The 17,402-nt window shown below is 40.8% G+C and overlaps 1 protein-coding gene across 2 annotated transcripts in view; it reads left to right on the top strand.

Annotated features, from left to right (window-relative positions):
• The window catches only part of LOC134927747 (maternal DNA replication licensing factor mcm6), a 186,417-nt gene that overhangs the window by 109,523 nt on the left and 59,492 nt on the right, over nucleotides 1–17,402 (top strand). For both annotated transcript variants that reach the window (XM_063922651.1, XM_063922652.1), the window contains exons 11-12: nucleotides 1,558–1,713; nucleotides 4,633–4,761. In XM_063922651.1, coding sequence (XP_063778721.1) covers nucleotides 1,558–1,713; nucleotides 4,633–4,761 — 285 coding nt within the window. The remainder of the gene's footprint in view (nucleotides 1–1,557; nucleotides 1,714–4,632; nucleotides 4,762–17,402) is intronic.

Consider the following 17,402-nt stretch of genomic DNA (forward strand, 5'->3'; position numbering starts at 1 on the left):
ATGAATGTATCGGTAAGTATTCAGCATCTATAATCACTAGAGATGGAGATGAACAAGTTTCCCCTTATAATAATGCACTCTGTTCAAATAATCCATGCAGTAACTAAGGTATCATTGAGAACAGGAATGTGTATGTATATAGGCAACAAGACTTAGTGCAATTTGTATTTTTTATAATGTTTTAATTGGTGTTTATGCAGTACAAGAAGTGCAACCACTTTTATTCATATCTTACACAAATCATTAAGTCTAACCTATATAGGGGGATTCTGGGTACCCCTGCCTCGGTAAGATGGCTATGATGGCTTAAGCTGGCCACACTCTGAACGATAATCTTTCAGATCCGTCTGATGTATGACCTATGAACTATCATTCACTGTACATTGACATTAGTCATTCAGCATTTGAAAAAGGCAGAAACGGTTTTATTTTATAATCAAACATGTTAAAAAGTCCAGACCAGTGTTATGGAGACACAGCTTCATATCAGATATTGCTATGTATCTTGTTTGTTCATATCATTTGCAAAATCATGCAGTGTATGGCCAGCATTAAATGCTGTAGTTTTATTTAGGACCTTTTTCAAAGGGCAGGAAGCCAATCTGAACACAGAAAACCTGTTTCAGGCTAGATGTTGGCTTTTAATTTTAATTTACTAGTTTCATTTTTTATTTTTTTTTTACCCTATGGAGCAAGATATTGTGGTTTGTGCTGCATTTAGATTGTGTTTACAAATGAACCAAAAAAAATACTACATGCAGTTTATATAGGCCCCAAGATTGCATCATTGGAGGCCAATCATCTGACCCAACGTGCATTATCAAAGATATCTGAGAGGACCACAAATATTTATTGTTGTACAAATTAGGGTTTTTTCCCATTTTATTCTTTTTAATCTACTATATTGTACTAAATGATAGTAAGTGCTGGTAGGCCATACTACTGAGATGTTTGACTTCAGAGCTGCAATAAAAGTTTATAAATTGCAAATATCATCACTTTTTTTTTCTTCCGCTGAGTTCTACTCAGTACTTTTTTTTTCTACTCATTTTGTGCTTTCATTTTTTATTTTATTTTTTACTGTTTTTGCTTGAAACAAATACTTGTAGTCTATCAAAACTGAAATCTGAGTATTTTATTTTACTTCTAATATACCATAAACCTTTTCATACAAGGAATGCTTAACAGCTCTGGCCTTTATGCATTGTGTTCTTGCATTTATAAATATTGGAAATATTGACTCGCTTGCTTTAGCCTAAACTGGCACAATGGGTGTACCTGACTGTAAAGGAATGAGGTCCTCGTGCCAAATTTTAAAAAAATGTTTTCGTTTAGGTCAGATAGTAACTGACTTATTTCCTTAGATCTGAGATCAAGGGAAAGAAATAATTAGCAAAAGCCATACTAATGTTGAAATCGCTCATATATTGCATGACTGTATCTGGTAGGTTTTATGTGTATAGTTACATTGGTGACAACTAGTTCTATTATCTATGGAAACTTGAGTCTGTTTAAAGAATATATAGCAACTAAGTTCTTGCTTATGATTTCTTCAAGGCCACATTAAATGCCCGTACATCCATCTTAGCAGCGGCAAATCCTGTCGGTGGAAGATATGAACGCTCAAAGTCATTGAAGCATAATATAAATCTTTCAGCTCCAATAATGTCAAGATTTGACCTTTTCTTCATTTTAGTGGATGAATGCAATGAGGTATATTTCCCCCTGTGATATGTTAAAGTACAGCAGAAAATTAAGAAATGCTATTATACATGTCATCTCCTGTGGTAGACTGGTGCAGTGTCATACAGCAGCCAATCATCTCACCAGTCCAGGGCCAGGTATTAGTAGCCGCTGCTAGCTTTAGTTGCAGCGCACAGATAAATAAAACCTAAAAACATGCTTTATTATCCTAACCCTATGTTGATTGGCTCCATTGTCCGATATCTGTAAAAAGATATGGCAGTTAACGTAAATTAATTTCACTGACTGCACAGAACATTTCAAACATAGGGGCCCATTATTCATCAAGTTTTAGCTATTTAAAACTCAATGCATATGCTAAATGGTACTCTTCCAATCCATTCCCAACTGTCATTTTTAAACTTATGACAGTTATGAGTTGATTGGCTGGGGTACCATATATGATACGCAACATGTATTAAATAGCTCAAACGCGTTGATAAATGTGCTCCATTATAACATCAACCATCATGGATAGACATTGGACATCTCTTATTACATCTGCTATCCCACTAAGTAAGCAGGTTATTCTCTGAAAGTTCAATAAAGAATATTGTTACATTTAATGTTCTATGCTACTGTATGCGGAGATCAATCTGTTTCTGTTCAAAATGCAAATAAGTGACGCTACAAAATAGTTCATAGAAAGTGTACTAAAAATAAGAACAAATCCCTTTTTAATTAAGAATAATTTTGAGGTCATGCTTTTTAATTATGTTAATTTTCAATTAGTACATCTCTTAAGGATACTAGAGAAATGATGCAGTTTATAAACCCCAAATCACACTTGTAGTATCTCTGCAGCCTGGTTTCTGTGATGGAAAGTTCCATATATAGGGTTTAATTCAATTAGCCGCAGAAATCTACCAAAGCTAACTGATCCCCTGGGGGTTATCCAATTAGCCCTGATGCTGGCACTTATAGGGCATTTTTTTGGGACCAGAACAAATCCCGGATAAGAGCCTGTTTTTCGCAGTGGCAAAAATACAGGAACTTATCCTGGAATAGTATTTTTTTTTTTTCAAGAAAATGTGATTTTGTTTGGGTAAAAATGGAATTGAATTGGGCAAAAAAAACAATCAGCCAAAAAATCATGGTAAAGCCCTCCGCAACCCCCCCCCCCCCCCCCCCCACAGAAAAAAAAAAAAAACATTTTCAAGCACCATTGATTCCCAAAAAAAATCATGTATATTTTTAAACTGATCAACTAATATTGGTAAGTAAGTACAGGGAGAGTGGGTGATAAGACCAAAACTCTTAGGCGGAGGTAGCGGTGGTGCAGCTGGGTGCATTGCAACAAGGCCCACCACAGTCAAGGGGTTTGTAGCTGGTGGCATTACAATGAGTCACACTAACTCATTAAATACAGCTGCCAGTCCCAGTAACGCTGATCATTGCTGTCACTCTGCTGTCATGGCTCGGCCAAGAGAAGGAGTGGCAGCTCTCCCCCTTTAATCATATCATTGACTCCTAATTTCATTGACTTCCACTGTATGACTGAGAGTCTGGGGTTTGACATCACAGTCCCTGGCAACAAATGTATAAAGGATGTAGAGGAGGAGTGGAGGCAGCCATGTCCATGCATGGCAACGGCTGGTATCCAGGCCAGCCAGGAAGAAAGACTAAATCAATGCATGGACTAGTCAGAGGAGAGGAGGAGGGGCCACCCAGCCTGACCATTTCTTTGCTCCCTCCTTTCCTAATCTTTCCTTGAGTTCATGGAGATTGTCTCCTGTCTGCCAGTGACTGCCTGCATGCTCTTTGAGGCAGTCCTGCAGCTACTCTTGCCACCATTGCTGAGCATCTGAGGTCACTCATGATCTGTGCGAGGAGTATATGAGCCATCCTCCATGCACGCTACAGCTCTAATGTGGGCCCAAGTAAGTAAATCATAATACTGTAATTTGTAATATGTCAACCTTTTCTTTTCCCTCTCTTTCACCTTCTCAACATCTGCCTCTAAATTTCACCCACTCCCCGTTATCATTTGCCTCTCCCTTTTACCATCTGCCTGTCACTCTCTGAACACAGCCTCTCCCCATTACCTTTTACCACCTCCTCCATCACCCCCTGCCGCTTCCCATGACCCACTGCAAGTCACCCACTTCCTCTCCCTGTCAACCTCTGCTTTTTCCTGTCACCCTCTAAGTCTCCCTGTCGCCCACATGTGGCATATTATTAACTTTGAGTGGGGTGGAGGACACAAAGCGCATTTTTGCAGCTGGGCCCACCACTCACAAGTTTCGCCACTGCCAAGACTCTCTTAAAATAAAATGTAAAACAAGTCCTCTCAGGTATAGCGCCGAGTCCAGCAGTTACTGGTTCACCAGGAAGAAAAATCCCAATATCAACTGTGGAAAGGAAAAATCATTGGTGAATACAGGGCTATAAGTCCTGAAAAACTTAATTAGGGTGAAATTAATATACATATTAATATCAATTACAGTTAGTATTTGAAATCTTCATAGAATGCTGTTAATGTGTAAAAGATGTATTATGCTGACTTCAGTAATATTTTCATTTTCAAAAATTGGCTAAAGTAGAAATGTACTGTCGGTTAAACAAAAGTGCACACTGTCAAGTACAAAAGCAAAACTGGTTATAATGTCATGGCTAAAACTTAACTAAATGGCAGCTGTATAAATTTGTAGTTTGCATTTTGTGTTTTATGTTTTTATAAAGTTTTGCATAAATACCGTACATTCATACATATAACTTGAGTTAGTGCTAAAATAAATATGTAAGAGAATAAGTGGCAAAAAAGTCCAATACATAATCATCCAGAAAAAAAGGGATATTTTTTTTTTTTTGGTTTAAAAAACTTATCTGTGTATGCATATATATGTGTATATTTACATTTTATATAACTTTTTTTTTTTTTTTCTTCAGGTAACAGATTATGCAATAGCACGGAGAATAGTTGACTTGCATGCACGAAATGAGGAGTCTATAGAAAGAGTTTATTCAATTGAAGATATTCAGAGATACTTGCTGTTTGCCCGTCAGTTCCAGCCAAAAGTAAGTTTACAATTTTCAAAATGTATACCAAAGTTAGTATTTTCATTATATTTTGTAGTTTAAATATTATGAAAGATATTATGAAAGATAAGTGTTTGTAATGCATATAGTGTACAGATATGGCCACACTAATTTTACCTGCAAACGATTCACATGTGCATACGCATTGTGAATGCACTTAGCTGCACCCGTATGCAGCTAGTCAGTGCTTGAGGTTACGAAGCATTGATCTTATGACCTCTATACAATGGTGTATTTATAATCTGTGCAGTGTGTGCTGTGCACACGAGCCCCTGGGTTTCCAGGAGGGCCCAAACCGCATACCCTGCACCCATTATTTTTAATACTTTCCCTCCGGAGTCCCGCAGCACTGCAGAGATCACTGGGAAAATAGCATGGGGGCATTTTCCCAGTGTTTCGCACATGCGCAGTAGAAAAATCACTGGAAAAATGGTTGCTGCGCCTTTTTCCCGGAGATCTGCGCATGCGCTCTATGCTTAGGGATAGCGCTAGGGTCCCCTAGGAACCCTAGCACCCAGAGCAACAGCGCTGCCGGCTAGAGAGGAGGGAGCCCAGACGGAGCCTGCACAGGCGCCTCCTCTCTAGATATGCCCTGCCTCTATACAGGTGAAAAACAGAAAATTAGAATATCGTGCAAAAGTTCATTTATATCAGTAATTCAACTTAAAAGGTGAAACTAATATACTATATAGACTCACTGCATGCAAAGGGAAATATTTAAAGCTTTTATTTGTTAGAATCTCTGGGGGGGGGGGGGGGGGTGTGCGCACAAATTTACTTTTTATAATGCCTATGGGGGGGGCACATTTTTTATTATTCGCACTGGGAGCCAATATGTCTAATAACGTCTCTGTTGCATACCATTGCAGACTTGATTGGCTGCAAGATATTAAACCTCCATTTATTTTGTGATTTTAATTTTTAATTTTTTTTGTGGGGGGGATGTAACAAACATTATAAAGTGTTGGAAATTTTGTGACAAACACTTTAGTATTACATTTAGACTGACAGACAGGTGTTTTATCTGGCAGCCTGACACACAGCAGTTACCGTGGCCATACACTGAGATATGTCTGTGTACTGGCCACAATATCTGTGCTCCTCCTCTAGGGAGGAGACCTCTCCCAGTTTCCTTCCCATGTGAAGGAATGGGGAAATGTCACATTAACGGACATGCTAGACGATCCAGTATAACTAATCAATATTTTTCTGGGTGATCCACCATTATCTGGCAGATTGACCAGATACATGTAGTGTGTATGCCCAGCATTAAAAGCAAATACAATACCACAAGTGGTTTTGCAAGAGGATCCAGCACTTTTTTCCCCCTTCCTTTTCTGCGGTAAGGCCATTTTACTACCCAAGGGGACTGAGCTTAAAGAGGAAGTCTCGCCCAATTTGTGAAGTTGCCAGGCAATGGCAGCCTACCTGCTATAGCAAAGCAGCCGTGGACCTCACGAGATATATAGGTTATGGTAAGAGCTTACAGTTGATAATGGTATTTTCTTAAGTCCACAGGATAACAATGGGATATGATGGAGCACAGCGGATTTGCACTAATTGGTCAAAGCTTTCCTGCCTCCCAGCATGCAACGGGCCTGTCCATATATCCCCACCCTTTGGCTCAGGCAAATCAGTTGTATTCCAAAGCTCAAGCCTGGAGAACTATGTAGAACCCTAATCCGGTGAGAAGAACACACATGCACACCCTTCCATGCCAGAAGGAAGAGGTTTAGTGAGTAAAAAAGGATCTTCAAATCAGGTGCGTCAGGGTGAGATCCCTGTGGAACCTGTGGACTTAGGAGAAATACGGTTATCAACTGTAAGTTCTTACCATAACGTAGATTTCTCCAGCTGGGTCCACAGATTATCCACAGGATAACAATGGGATTTCCCAAAGCAGTTTAGTGGTGGGGACGCTCCTGATGCTCAGGAGAATCCTTCGTCCGAATTCAGCATCGTGAGATGGAAAGGTATCCAAGGCATAATGTCTTAAAAAAAAATGTGTAAACGGAAGACCATATGGCTGCCTTACATATTTGTTCCGTTTAAGCACCACATTGTGCTGCCCATGAAGGGCCTACCCTACGAGTAGAGTGAACAGAGACATTAGCCCGAACAGGGAGATCAGCTTGAAAATATGCTTCATCATTCGAAGTCACCTTGCCAGTATCTGCCTACCAGCAGGTCACTGAAATCCATAAAAAAAATGAAGAGAATATGCTTCTCTGATGACACTGGTACCATCTACGTAGATCCTTAATGCACGGATCACGTCCAGCGATGCATCTTCCGCAGAAAAAGTCCAGACTCTAAATGGCTGGGACAATATTTCCTTTTGTTAAGGTGGAAGTTAGTCATCACCTTAAGAAGATACCCAGATCTGATTCTGCAAACTACTTTCTCTGGATTAACCATCAGAACTGGGGAACAATATAACAATCCCCAAGTCTGATATTCTTCTAGCTGACGACTCAGTCAGTAGAAAAGACACTTTAGCTGTCAACCATTTGTAATCTATATTTTTAAGTGGTTCAAATGGGGCAACTTGCAGGATTTTCAGGACTAACCAAGTCCCACGGCACTGTAGCAAAAACAACCATAGGTTGATGCGCAGCATACCCTGGAAAAAGATACGCACATCCTGTAAGTTGGTTATTTACTTTTGGAACTCTACAGTCGATGACGACCATTGCTTCTCTCAAGGAAGCCATTAATTCCTGTAGGAATGCTATGACCCTGGAACTCTGAAAAAAATCTTGGGGCCATTCACCTACAGCAACTGGTGTTTGCAGATGTTTTCCCATCCAAGTACTCACCAGGCCCAACACTGCATAGCTTCCCAGATCTGGTGAGATTGGGCATATCAAGTGTGGTGTGGCTGTAGGTTTTCCTTCACTGTACCAAAGAATATAGGCTTGCCATATTTGGTGATATATGCAAGCTAAGAAAGGTTTCCTTGCTCTGAAACTGTCTGAACGTATCCTCTTGACCTGAGGATAAAGGTTTCAGTGGCCACGCTGTCAAAGACAGCCGACCCACATGTCTGTGATAACCAGTACCCTGCATTAGTAGGTCTGGATGTTGAGGAAGCTGAAGTAGAGCATCCATTGCCATTCTCTGCTATTCTTCCTGTTTAAACTTGCTCACCACCCTGGGTAATAGGGTATTTAGAGGAAAAAAACCATCTGCCAGACAAAGGTCCTGTCTCACTGATAAGGCATCCACAACGATCGCCCTGGGATCCTTTGTTCCATATGTGAGTACTTTGTTGTTCAATTAAGACGTTCTGAGATACATCTCTAGTATGCACCACTTCTTTTCTAGATTCCGGAAGATCTCTGGGTGTAGAGCCCATTGGTGTATCGACTTGAAAAAAAAAGTCTTTTTACCCGTTTATGATTCTCTGACTGAAAACAGCGGACAAGGCTTGGGTGATGAAATCCATCCTCTTAGGTATATGTGACTTACCTTCTTCATCCCCTTTTTTGGCTGAGAGTTACTTCCCGATGTAGAGGTGCTCTAGTGCCGTTGTCTTGTCCGAGCAGAACTGGACTGGTTTTCACATAAAGACTGTCTCGTGCCTACACCAGTGTCCTGTATATGGCCCGAGGTTTCAACCTTTATTGGTAGACAGCACTTTGGGAACATAATCTCCCTGACACTAATCTTAGTGTCAGAATCTACAATCTGATATTAAAAGGATTTTCATTTGTCCCGCTGGGATGTCTGCAGCCACCAGGCTAATGACCTTCTTACTTTTATCGTAAGTACCATAGTCAGTCTTTATTATCTGATGCAATCCATTAATACTTAGCACACCTTGTATCACCAGCTGGTCTCTCTAGGTACCAGCGAGGCCCACACTGCTAATCTTCCATGATCCAATGAAGTCTGGGCATATCCAGTGTGGCGTGGTTGTAGATTCTACTAGGTAAGAATCAGACACTGCAGAGACCTAGAGTGGAATTGTACATACTCCCTCTTGTTGATGTAGATACCATCAAACCCATCCCCGCATTGCTGCGTGAATGGATACAGTTTGACTGTGTGGCGATTCTTAAATCCTATAGTGAACCTTGGATTTATTGTTGTGAAGTAAAAGATTACGCTCTGCAGACGTAATCCAGTACAGCCCCCAAGAGTCATCCGATGTGACGAAACTGGAGCCAATTTTCCCCAAGTTATGAGTCGCTTGCCTGAAAACTCGTTATTGCTGTTGCCGAAGACGAGAGCAATCTGTGACTGTGCCAGGATTAAAAGATCCTAGGTATGGAAAAAAAACTTTAACCCCTGCTGGCGGAGATAAGGTGCCCCATATTTCTGGTAAATAGTCTGGGGACTGTGGCTAACCCAAAAGGTAAAGCCTAAATGGGAAAAATGCTTTTCTGGAGGAATAGCCGTACCTTGGATAACACTGATGGACAATGGTATAGGAACATGTAGGTAAGCCTCCTGTATCTCCAGGGATCCATAAAAAAAAAAAAAAACCTGGCTCCATGCCCCACATAAGGAACATATGATTCCATGTTTCCAAATGTATTTGCTCAGCATTTTTCGGATTTAGTATGAGCCGAAATGACTCATTTGTCTTCTGATTAAACCAGGTTGAAGTAAAACCTTGTCCTTGTTTGCCAGAGGAACTTGAATGACTATTCCTGACCAAAGTAATTTTCTGACCTGCTTCTTGCAAAGCCAGGCCTTTGTCTATAGCTGAGAGAGGCTGTTTTGAAGGCGAAACATAACTAGACACCATGCCAGGTCTGTGACCTGATGAAGTCTGCCCCCCCCCCCAACCTGGGATCTCCCAGGCGGAGACCACACCATCCGCTGATGGTTATATTTTTCTACAGCACCTGGTATTCTATGATTACTAACCAGGGCCACACTGTAGATCTTCTGGTAGCTCAATGGTTTCCTAATTTGAAATCACACTAATGTGTGATTCAGCCTATGACAGGATTCTATTGATAGTGTAATATCAATGCGTGAACTGTATGTGGAAGGAACCTGACTTTCTTGGAGTCTGCTTCTGACACCGGAATTATGTTAATTTCTGCCAAAAAGGAATATTTTTAGAACAATACAATGATTCCATCTACAGCACCTGGTATTTCTTACCAGGCCCCACACTGTATAGCTTCCAAGATCTGGTGATATTGGGCATATCCAGTATGGTGTTCCACATACCCAGCTAAACTGCTCTATGAGCAAGTAAAGTTAGGGCTGATGCCTTGGAGTAAATATTCTGCCCATATCCAATGCTTCCAGGAACATTGCAGTCTTTTATATGAGCCATATGAGATTCTTGTTCTTGAAAAAAATCTCCTTCCATTGAATCAGCCCAGGCAACCACTGCCTTTGCCATTTAAGCCGAAGCCAAGGCTTGGCCTCATGACAGCCCTAGACAGGAAAATTGAAAGCAAAGCTATTGTAGAGTCTCCTTATCTACTTTAGGAGCCATCTCCCCTTTTTTTAAACAATCCCCAGCTGGAAGCATATCATAGGAATTCCATTTCTTAAGAATTCTAACTTTTTATTGGGCGTAACCTAACCTCTTCCATGATTTTCTTGGAACTCAAGTATTGGGATGTTTAAACACAGGTGCCTTGGTTTTTAACACAGGCTTTACTGTATCCTCTAAGGATAAGATGGCTTTATTGCTTTCAATTAACTCAGGTATATTTGAGATCTATCTCTTTTTCATATGATGAAGTAGAATAATAGGGCTTTCATCTACTGATGAATTTAAACAATGTGTAGTCTACGAGAGTGAAGATTTACTTACCACTGATTATGAGAAGCTGCTGGTGTATGTAAGGGCTTGTAACCCTATTCCTGGTACAGGATTGTGGGGGATTATCCATCTAATTTCCTGGATAAGCTTGTGCAAATATAGCCCCAGGTGGATACACTCCTACAGCACCTGGCATTCCGGGTGACCCCACATCCAAGAACCAACCAGGCCCCCAGTGTGGTGTGGCTGTAGATTGCTCCTGCTGAGCTAAACCTTATGCAGACAAGCCATCCTGAACCAGATAATAAGAGGATAATACAACTTTAAACATGGTATGAGTGTCCTCACCATTGTCTCTTTATTACATGATAAATATTCAGCACTACACAATTTTGTGACTGTATCACTTTACCTTTTAAAATTATATCCATTCGATCGTCCTCATGCACCAGCATTGAGGATCTGCAAAACAAACTGACAAACCTGTAGCATAGTCAGCAGCATACTAGCAGTCACGTTATACATTAGTATATTAAGCAATATGAGCATATTGTCAACTACATTAATATTTTAAGTATGTAGGAGAACACATTTACTAAATCATGTTTAACATATGTAATGTATTCAGACGCAATGCAACAGAAACAGTAATGGTATACATACTCATATGCAATAGGCACTTCTCTAACTATTCATACTCAAACTGTAGATAGAGATTTAGTGCTGTATAGCCCGTACTCAGTAGAGTGGGATACAGGGAGACTTACCCCGCTTCCAGGATCGATCAATACATTGGCGAATGCGGAGTGGATCCAGACGCTACTAGTGTACACTGCCACTCCATGAAGCTATAGTGAACACAGATGCACCGGACACACAGCTGCCTATGCTGCGACCGGGCCCTCAGTGAACTCTGAAGCACCGGTCATGCAGCTGCCTATGCTGCGACCGGGTCCCCTCGTGGTAGCAATCAGTGAACACAGACCCCACAGTCATACAGCCTCATATGCTGTGACCGGGTATCCTCATCTTCCAGTGTAGCTGGTAGGATCTGAGACAGAAGTGAGGAAACGGTTCATGGCGGGAGACTCAGCGGAAACTGGTCATGAACCGGGGGGGAGGGGCGACCAGGAGAGCGTCTGACTCCCCACCGCTGACATCAACCCTAGGAATCGTGGCCTCATACTATTCCTGGAGCCTCTGATCCCTAAAGCCTAGCGCTGGAGCACCCATGGTGACGGCGCGTCAGCTACTGTTTGGTAGTCTCCTTCCAAAACAGTGCGGCTGTGTCCGTCTTCCATGTGCTATGCGGAACCGATGCCTTACCTTCTCCTCGTGCTCCGGCCACAGCCTGGTAACGTCTGATGGACCTGCTAGTATATCCGACACAGACGCCCGCCGAAACAGCACAGTACTTGTGGGTAAGTGTTGTCGCGACCCGGCAGAGAGTTGTTGGAGCGACTCCTTTCTTAACAGCGTCTTATACGCATATTGGAAAATCACTCAAAAAACAGTAAGACTATAAAAAATAAAATAAGAAATCTTGGGGCTGCTAACATCCAGCAGCCCTCTGACCATGGTCCAGCTCCTGCCGCACCAAACAAAAAAACTGATTTGCCTGAGCCAGGGGGCAGGGATTTATGGACGGGCCCGTTGCATGCTGGGAGGCCGGAAAGCTTTGACTGGTGCAAATCCGCTGTCGCTCCATCATATCCCATTGTTATCCTGTGGACCCTGCCAGAGAAAAAGCAGTTATCACGAGAGATTATCTGCATCATTGCAGAATTCATAGACATGTCATGGCCTGGGAGCACCGTACAGGATACTTTTTTAGAAGTATACTATTGCTCAAATGTAGTAATGACTAAAAACTCATTTATCCGTAATAATTTCTGCACGCAACATCGGTCTAGTAGGTCTGGCATATAATTACGTCTGTTCAGATGGACAGTTTTATTACTGAAGATTCTTATGACTTCTTTACTTAATAGTAATATTATAGAGTGTACTCCTAGGTTATACCATTTGATTGTGGCCATTTTATTATACAGATGTAGCGATGCAGCAAAATGAGCATGGCTACGTCATGCTGCATGGTGTGCCGGCCTGAGACTATTCACAGCCAGCGATCGCTCCATTAATTCCATTAAGAATTAATGGAGCAATCGCCGGCTGCAAATAGTTGCAGCTCTGCATGTGATGCAGCATGCCACATCGCGTCAAAATGAGCATGGCTAAATCTGTATATACCACTTTTACACACTTCAGAATTAAGTATCATATTTACTCATAATTGAATCTGAATGTATAATTCAATACAGGATAACAGCATATGATGAATACACAGCGAGACGTGTGTTTAATCACATTTCAAACTTTAGTTCACTACTCTTACACATCTTTAGTTAAACTTTTTTCACAGGTTATGCCAATTTATTTTACATACTGTAATACATTTTCTTCTTATTGTATAACTGCGATCACCTGCACTCCAAAACTGGGTGTGGCTTAAACTCTATTAATTGTCAACCACCATAAAACATGCAAACAAATTATTCTAGGACAAGTGCACCCTAATTAGAGTTAGTCAATCAGCAAGAAGTCTCTTTGCCAAATTTCTTAATCCAATATTTCCAAGGCACGGACAATGGGGGTAATTCCAAGTTGATCGCAGCAGGATTTTTTTTAGCAATTAGGCAAAACCATGTGCATTGCAGGGGAGGCAGATATAACGTGCAGAAAGAGTTAGATTTGGGTGGGTTATTTTGTTTCTGTGCAGGGTAAATACTGGCTGCTTTATTTTTACACTGCAAATTAGATTGCAGATTGAACACACCCCACCCAAATTGAACTCTCTCTGCACATGTTATATCTGCCTCCCCTGCAGTGCACATGGTTTTGCCCAAATGCTAAAAAAAATCCTGCTGCGATCAACTTGGAATTACCCCCAATGTCCTTTCTTTTCCAAGAGCATTACCACACATAGATGGAACAATATCTCTTGAGTATAGGTACACCACAATTGCTAGGTAACTCAGAGGGGTCTGAAACCCTTGCTTGTCCTGGTTGCTTCACACTTCCAATGGTAGTTAGCGTAGGTGATGGATCATCAAAACCCCAAAAGGGCCATTGGAAAGGCACACTTTCAAGCATGAAGGGTTTAGATATAAGGGGGTCATTCCGAGTTGATCGCTAGCTGCTTTCGTTCGCTGCACAGCGATCAGGCAAAAAAATGGCTCTTCTGCGCATGCACGTCGTACTATTACAAAGAACGATGTAGTTTCACACAAGGTCTAGTGAAGCTTTTCAGTCGCACTGCTGGCCACAGAGTGATTGACAGGAAGAGAGCGTTTCTGGGTGTCAATGGACCGTTTTTCTGGGAGTGTTCGAAAAAACGCAGGTGTGCCTAAAAAACGCAGGTGTGGCTGGGCGAATGCAGGGCGTGTTTGTGGCGTCAAAACAGGAACTGAACAGTCTGAAGTCATCGCAAGCGCTGAATAGGTCTGAAGCTACTCTGAAACTGCACAAAATTATTTTGTAGCCGCTCTGCGGTCCTTTCGTTAGCACTTCTGCTAAGCTAAAATACACTCCCAGTGGGAGGCAGCATAGCGTTTGCGCGGCTGCTAAAAACTGCTAGCGAGCGAATAACTCTGAATGACCACCTAAATCCCAAGTAAGACACCATCCCCTTTAAGAAGCATCCACCCCTTAGGTCCTGTGGATTAAAACAGTCTCTTTGCTTCCCCTTCACCAATGCATTTTGACTTTCCAGTCTTCCTCAGGGTGTTATGGTGTCCTCTCCAGTCTCTTTACATGGTACTCTCAATTTGCCTACTCCTCTCCTCCTTATGGGTGGGTCCAATAATATTTTTTTGCATACAAATCCTGAATATAAATATAAAATGCATAATGGTTTACCTATCATTTTCTAAAATATCCTGCAATTATACTGTACATAGAACACTGCATACTGTGGGCCTTAAAATCTTACTCAAATTAATAAGAATACTGTAAAATTGAGCATGCATTCTACGAAGCCTTCGGTGGAAGTGTTCTTGTTTCATTCCAATCGTCTTGCCATGCGCCGGTGTGTACAATAATTGGCACGTGTGGGGGGAAAGGTCTACAATATAGCAGCTTGGATTGTAAAAGCGTTTACGTGGTGGGTATAAAGGAGTAGACGTTCCCATCTGTACCACAACATCTGCGACCCTCTTCGGGAGATGTGCAGAAGTCACGGAAGCATCTTGCGCCCCAGCATGATGCACTTAGCTCCATTTTTGATGATTGAGTCTCTTATAGGTGGTAGTGCAGTACAGATGGTGTAATGGTTAGCATTACTGGCTCACAGCACTGAGGTCTTGGGTTTGATTCCAACCATGGCCATAACTGTGGGGAGTTTGTATATTCTCCCCGTACTTGCGTGGGTTTCCTCCGGGTACTCCGGTTTTTCCTCCCACAATCCAAAAATATACTGGTAGTTTAATTGGCTCCCAGCAAAATTAACCCTAGCATGAATGTGTGTGCGTGTACATGTTGTCAAAATCAAAAATATTACATAGAGAGAACAAACAAACTACACACATTTAAGTCGCTATTCTTGCAAATACCCGCAGCGAGCACAGCAATATATGGTAACACACGCATTTACACGGACATGCCATAGAGATGGATTCGACACTTATTTCATACAGTACATAATTATAATATCAAACGCCAGACATCATGATGATTTAGAATTGTATATGTAATGAAGTGGTGTCATGTATGTGTATTATTTGAACGGAAACAGATAGACCTGTCATGTTTACTATAGAAGCAACCAGCTTAATGTGTAGATTAATTTGATACTTGTTATTAAGTTGTAGTACATTGCAACACGGAATTATGATTACATGTATAAAAGCTAAAATCGCTTTTATTAGAACAATAGATATTCTTAGAGGTAGAGGACAGGGAACTCAGGCCAGCCCTTTGGATGTCTCCAAGGCTGAATCGGATTACCATATACAAAGGAATTGGTGACTCATCATGAACTCCTCCCCCAGAAACTAGTTAATACTCTGCTGACCACACAGGAAGGGACTTGCTTTTTGGTCTCAGACGATGATGGACTTTGCTGGCAGATCAGTTCCTGTATTTATTTACAGAGAGAGGGAGACATAAGCTACATTGGAGGGAATGGTAATTGTTTCACTGGCATGTAACTGAAATTGTATGTAATTGTATGTAATTGTATGTAACTATGTATTAACTGCTTACTGTATGAGTTGTAACTATAGGTATACTGTACTTTGTAATATATATTGAATCCATATCCTTTTTAATAACAAATATATACATCAATGAGCTTTGGAACTCAGATAATGTGTGGGTGTATTGTTTTCTCTTATGGGATGCAGTGTTGTGCGATGTACAGTGCACATTTATGGGATTTGGTAATAAGATGTGCAGGCATTTACAATATATATTAGAGCGGGCATTTTAAATATTTGTGAGAAATCAATTTGGCATTCTTAGATGAGGGCTCTTACGGGATATCAGGGTCTTAATGATGCACTGTACGTTACAAATGTGGCTGTAATTGACCGGCTCCAATGGACGCATTGAGAAGCTGATGAAAATAACATTCACGTTAATGTATTTTTGTGTTATCAGTAAGCCAATGATATGAATTTCAAGGGACAATGCGTTTCTCATAATATTTAAGATGCTAAAATGTATTTTTATTGTTGCAAAACAAGGTTCAAATAAGTCATATTGTGTTTGATTCAGATTGGATTGTTTATCTGTTAAGTAGGTTTAAAAGTATATTTAAAAGTTGCTGCATAGCTTTGATATAGTTTTTATTTTTAACTCAGGCCTAAAATAACTTCAGGTGCTTGCATGGTGTGTGATTTCTTTGTGACAAAGGAAGCCGCCTGGTCTGTCCTCCATTTTGGACTAACCACATGGCCTGTCCACCATTTTGTGTAACCCTCATGGATGTGGAAGGGGGAGGAGCAGCGGCCATTTTGGGAAGGTCATTTTTCTAGATGGCTGTTTTTTTTAGTCTGCCCAGAACAATCAGCTTTCCTTGGTCACATGAAACACGATTTATGAGTTACCAATGCATTTATTTAACCCATGCCATAGTCAATTACAAATAGTTTCAGCTGGGCCTAGTGAAAGTTAAGTGAGATGAATATTTAGTGCAAGAATTAGTTAACTCTGCTTGCTAGTTTAGGATAGACATTGAAATGTTAATTAACCTGTCCCACTACCCTCTTGAACAGGCATATGAACCTTTGTTGATATGCAAATTAGAGTTTAAAGGAAATGCATTCATTCAGTAGGTGTGTACTGTGTGGGGTTCTATGAGAGTCAAGTGATATATATTATATATAATATTATTATAATTATGTGTATATTTATATCAGTGTATGTTCTGCAAGATAGCTATCCAATCTGAATCATATCATTTAAATGATTGATTATTGCTAGAGTCATTATAGATCTGTACGAAACCAGAGATATTTGTTGCTATATCGTTAAAAATAAAATAAGTATTTAAGGAAGTTAGAGTAAAATCACAAAACGCATTTCTGGCCCAGTAGTAAGAGGGTTTATACAGAAAGAATGTGTGTTGTGTTAAGTGAGCAATTATAGTTGGCATTGCTCACATTTATAGAAGTTGTGGAATTTGTTTAATTGCGGACGTACGGTTTTGTACACGTGTCTCGGACAAAGTACAGGACTGCGCACGCAGCGTAAGACACGCACGGTAGCGTGTTTACGCAAATTGCGTAAGAAATATGGTCGCTAAGTACAAATTACACAATAGTTCATTTAGTTTAAAGGCGGGACAGTAGCCACGCTACAATAGCACCAAACCACCCGGTTT

Source organism: Pseudophryne corroboree, chromosome 5, assembly GCF_028390025.1.
Source record: "Pseudophryne corroboree isolate aPseCor3 chromosome 5, aPseCor3.hap2, whole genome shotgun sequence".
Taxonomy (NCBI): Eukaryota; Metazoa; Chordata; class Amphibia; order Anura; family Myobatrachidae; genus Pseudophryne; species Pseudophryne corroboree.